Here is a 4558-nt window from a genome sequence, read left to right on the forward strand (position 1 = left end):
GGGTCTCGCTCTTGCTCAGGCTGGTCTCGAACTCTTGACCTTAAGCGATCCTCTCACCTCAGCCTCCCAGAGTGCTAGGATTACAGGCGTGAGCCACTGCTCCCAGCTGATAAAATTCTTTAATATGTAATTTTTATTTTATTTTATTTATTTATTCTGTAGCAGCAGCTATTTGCTTTTGATTATTCTTCAACATGAGAAAATGATGTGCTCTTGATAAAGACAATTGGAGGAGGGGAAAAAGCCACCTGATATCCTATGGCTCAAAGTTAAGCCATTTTAGCTGTAATTGTTTTCTCTGTATGTACGTATTTTAATATAATTGGGGTCATACTGAATATTATGAGGCTACTTTTCTGATTTAACATTACATCATGAGCTAGTTTGTAAACATAATAATAGCTACGTCAGTACCTCACATATGGATGTGCTAGGATTTATTTAACTAATTCTCTATTTTGTGCATTTATCTCCAATATTGCTGCAGTGAACAATGTTTTATAGAAATCATCTGTTATCCATTTCTGATTATTTCCTTGGGATAGACTCCAGGAAATAGAACACCAGGTCAAAGGATGAGTACAGTTTTAAGGATCTTGAGTTAAGGTACAAACTGCTTTCTAGAGTAGGTATCAATTTATGGTCCGGCCGCCTGAACTTGCAATGTAGTAAGCAGCACCAACTCTCCCACGAATAATATAATAATATTTTTTTATGTTGCGATTTTGATAGGTGAGAAACAGTATCTTACTTCAATTTGCATCTTCATTATTAATGAGGACAAACAATTTTTTTTTTTTTTTTTGAGACAGAGTCTCACTCTGTTGCCCTGGCTAGAGTGCCATCCGTGGCGTCAGCCTAGCTCACAGCAACCTCAGACTCCTGACCTTGAGCGATCCGCCCGCCTCGGCCTCCCAGAATATTAGGATTACAGGCGTGAACCACTGCGCCTGGCCTCTTTTGGATTCTTTATTGCATTACTAGAGTATATCTTCAAAGTAATTGTTTTTAAGAGTCCATGGTGAAAATTTTTCTGAATCCTTTGTCTGGGGATATTTTACTTGCATACTTCATTGAGAGCTTTACTGGGCATATATAGATTTTTAGGTCAAAATTTATAAATAACCAGTTTTCTTCTTTGTGGAAATTGTTCTTTATCTTTGGAGCTCTGAAACTTTATCAGAAAATGTCAAACTGGATGTCGTTTCCCTTCCCACCACCCGCTGCTATTTTGTACTCAGTGGACTCTTTCAATCTGGAGGTGCAAATCCTAAGCTCAAAGGAATTTTCTTATCCCACCCCTGTTTTTTTGGTTCTTGTTTTGTTTTTAATTTCCAAGAACAGTTTCTTTTTCTAATTGCTATCCTTTTATAATTGATCTTTTGGCAATATTAACCGTATGTGATTTTTTTGTTTGTTTGTTTTAGTAAAGATAATAGATCTTCATTATTAAAACTTCAAGCAGTACAGAAAAATTAGAGAAGACTTAAGAACCACCCCAAATCCCACCATCTAAAAAGACCTGCTCTCTCATCTACCCATAAGCACGTCTGGGGAGCAGGGCATGAAGTTTGAAAATCTTCCTCAAAGTTGTTTTTCCTTTTTAGTGAATGTAATTTATTTAAAAATGATGTCAAAACCAAAGGCTTTCTGTTTTGTCCCTGGCAACCTCTGAGTGGTTGTGTCGCTCTAGTAGCTTCCTTCACCTGGTGTGGAATGCCTGAGAAAGACTATGGAGAAACGACAGGAATTGTCCACAGCTGCCATGTGATCCCACTGGACCCCCCAAATTTTAGCCTTTTCTTATAGGTACAGTTGTCTGTCACACTGTAGCACCATTTTGGTTTGCATAGTCATCACCATCCCCACTGGGTTTTCAGCTCCCGGTTTCTAGCATAGTGCGGAACGCACAGTAGGTACACTCCGTAAGTACTTGTTAAGTAAATTGCGCAGTACTTGGAATTTACTTCCCTGTGAGGAAGGCAGAGCAGGTATTTTGCCCACAAGGAAGACTGGGAAACGAAGATTCCAATTTTAGCTGATTTGCTGTGGTCACCCCGCTACTTGTTGACAGAGCAGGACAAATTCAGACCGCACAATACCACGCTCCTGTTCAGTTCCCACATTTCAGATCTGAAGAAACCTACTGTCTCAGGTAGACCCTCAGCCTGGGGAGGGCGATCTGACAAGTACAGACATACCCAAAATACATATGAGAGTTTTCCTCTCACCCCCAGGTAAACATAATGTTGAAATGGACTTGTTTGGGGAAGACATGATTTCAACTACATTTTCCTTTTTCCCCTTAGTGTTCTACATGTGGGAAATGTTTCTCCCAGTCTTCAAGTCTGAACAAACACATGAGAGTCCACTCTGGAGACAGACCGTACCAGTGTGTGTATTGTACCAAGGTAAATGGAACCTTCTTTTAAGTGATCCGTCTCGAGCTCTGCTTGGGTATTAATGGGTATGAACTTGAAGCATAAGCCCAGCTTGTAATGAGTTCTTGGTAAATGTTAGTCGAATATCAGCCCAATCCTCATTTCCACTCCCAAATATGCTCAAGTTTGCTAAACACGATCACGTATGACCTCCTGTTGCCAAGTTGGCATAACGTTAAGTACTACTGAAATGTTAGCTACTATTATTTCTACTTTTCTTTTCTTTCTTTTTTTTTTTTTGTGAATTCATGTTCCATATTTCTACTTTAATCTAAAAGACTTAAATTGGGAGTGTGCTGCCGATCTAACTTTCTAGAGGGATACTGGGGAAGTGGCATCTAATCTATGTTATACAGAATATAGTTATAAAAATGGAGAGACAAATATTAATACGTGGTTAGGGGATGCTATAATAGAGACAATAGTTTGACCATGCTGTAGAAGTATTATACCAAAATACTTCATGTCCTGTTTTGGTGACATACATCTATGCTGTCCAAAGCATAGTTGGCCATTAACTGTATGTGGCTGTTTGAATTAATAAAAATGAAATAAAATTGAAAATTCAGTTCCTAAGTTGCACTTGCCACAATTAAGAGCTCAGTGGCTACACATGGCTAGTGGCCCCCAAATTGGACAGCACAGATACAGAAAGCTTCCTCATTGCAGAAAGTACTGTTGGAGAGCTGGGAGTGATAGACCATGTTTCTATCATTGAGTCATTTACACACTTGATAATAAAGACATACAAGTAGTATAGGCTGTCTTGGGGGCACTTCTAACCCTCCCAAAAGGAAATAAAACATTGAATCTACCAGGCTTAGGGAAACTAATACTTCCAAAAAAGTGTATGTTGATAGAATGAAAATAATTGACATAGAAAAACAGGGCTGAGACATAACTAAACTACATGAACTTAGCACGCACTAAAGGAAAGCACCATAGTTTTGTATGAAAAAGCAGTCTGTCCTGACAGAGTAAATGCTCAGGACATGGAAATGGAATTTCCAGAGCAAAGACAAACCATCCTTTTTCTGGAGCTCTGAATCCAATCCTCACCTTTCACTTCTAGCTAATGTAAGAATGGTGGATTCCCTGAACTAAATCACATAAAGTGGTGATTTGGCATTATGGCTGACATACTGGACTCCAGTTAATCCACCGGAAGACTGGCCATGTCTGGGTGGCCTTCCTTACAGAGCCGTGACCCAGCTCCCCATGTGCCAATCTGAAAGGTCCTGCTGCCGCAGGTGGAGGTGCCTCCAGACACCCCATTGTCGAGTGCTGCCCTCTGGTTTAACCTGGTGTTTTTCAGTGGGCCCAGAAAGGAAGTTATTTACTTATGTCTAATACACTACCTCAAAGTAACAAAGGTCAGAAAATATACTGAAGTGAATGAGGGGAAGGGGTATAAATAAGAGAAAGAGAAGAAGTGGCCTAGAAAAAAATATGTAAAAACAGTAAAGGACTCAGAAATCTTAAACGTTACAGCCACTCAGGAAAACAATTTGGTAGTTTCTTTAAACACTAAATTTGTAACTACCAAATGACCCAGCAATTGCTCTCCTGGGCATTTATCCCAGGGATGTGAAGTCTCATACGTTCACACGAAAACCTGTACACAAATGTTTATAGCAGCTTCATTCATAATAGCGAAGAACTGGGAACAACCCAGATGTCCTGCAGCAGGTGAGTGAAGCAGTCTGTTGCGCACCATTTACTGCTGACGGCTACTCGGCGACAAAAACACAACGACCTGGATGAATCTCCAGAGACTTATGCTAAAAAAAGCAAATCCTAGGTTATATACTGTATGGTTCCATTTATATAACATCCTTGAAATGATAAACTTATACAAATGGAAAACAAATTAGTAATGGTCTCAGCTTAAGAAAGAATTGGACGTGGGCTGGGCATGGTGGTTCACGCCTGTAATCCTAGCACTCTGGGAGGCCGAGGTGGGAGGATCACTCAAGATCAGGAGTTCGAGACCAGCCTGAGCAAGAGCTAGACCCTGTATCTACTAAAAATAGAAAGAAATTAGTTGGACAACTAAAAATATATAGAAAAAATTAGCTGGACATGGTGGCGCGTGCCTGTAGTCCCAGCTGCTCGGG

At 40.0% G+C, this 4558-nt stretch overlaps 1 protein-coding gene across 1 annotated transcript in view; it reads left to right on the forward strand.

Annotated features, from left to right (window-relative positions):
• The window catches only part of PRDM14 (PR domain containing 14), an 18106-nt gene that overhangs the window by 12151 nt on the left and 1397 nt on the right, over positions 1 to 4558 (forward strand). The window contains exon 6 of the mRNA XM_012663150.1: positions 2310 to 2411. Within this exon, the coding sequence (XP_012518604.1) occupies positions 2310 to 2411 (102 nt within the window). The remainder of the gene's footprint in view (positions 1 to 2309; positions 2412 to 4558) is intronic.

Source organism: Propithecus coquereli, unplaced genomic scaffold (genome assembly GCF_000956105.1).
Source record: "Propithecus coquereli isolate 6110/MARCELLA unplaced genomic scaffold, Pcoq_1.0 Scaffold8, whole genome shotgun sequence".
In the NCBI taxonomy this organism is placed as follows: Eukaryota; Metazoa; Chordata; class Mammalia; order Primates; family Indriidae; genus Propithecus; species Propithecus coquereli.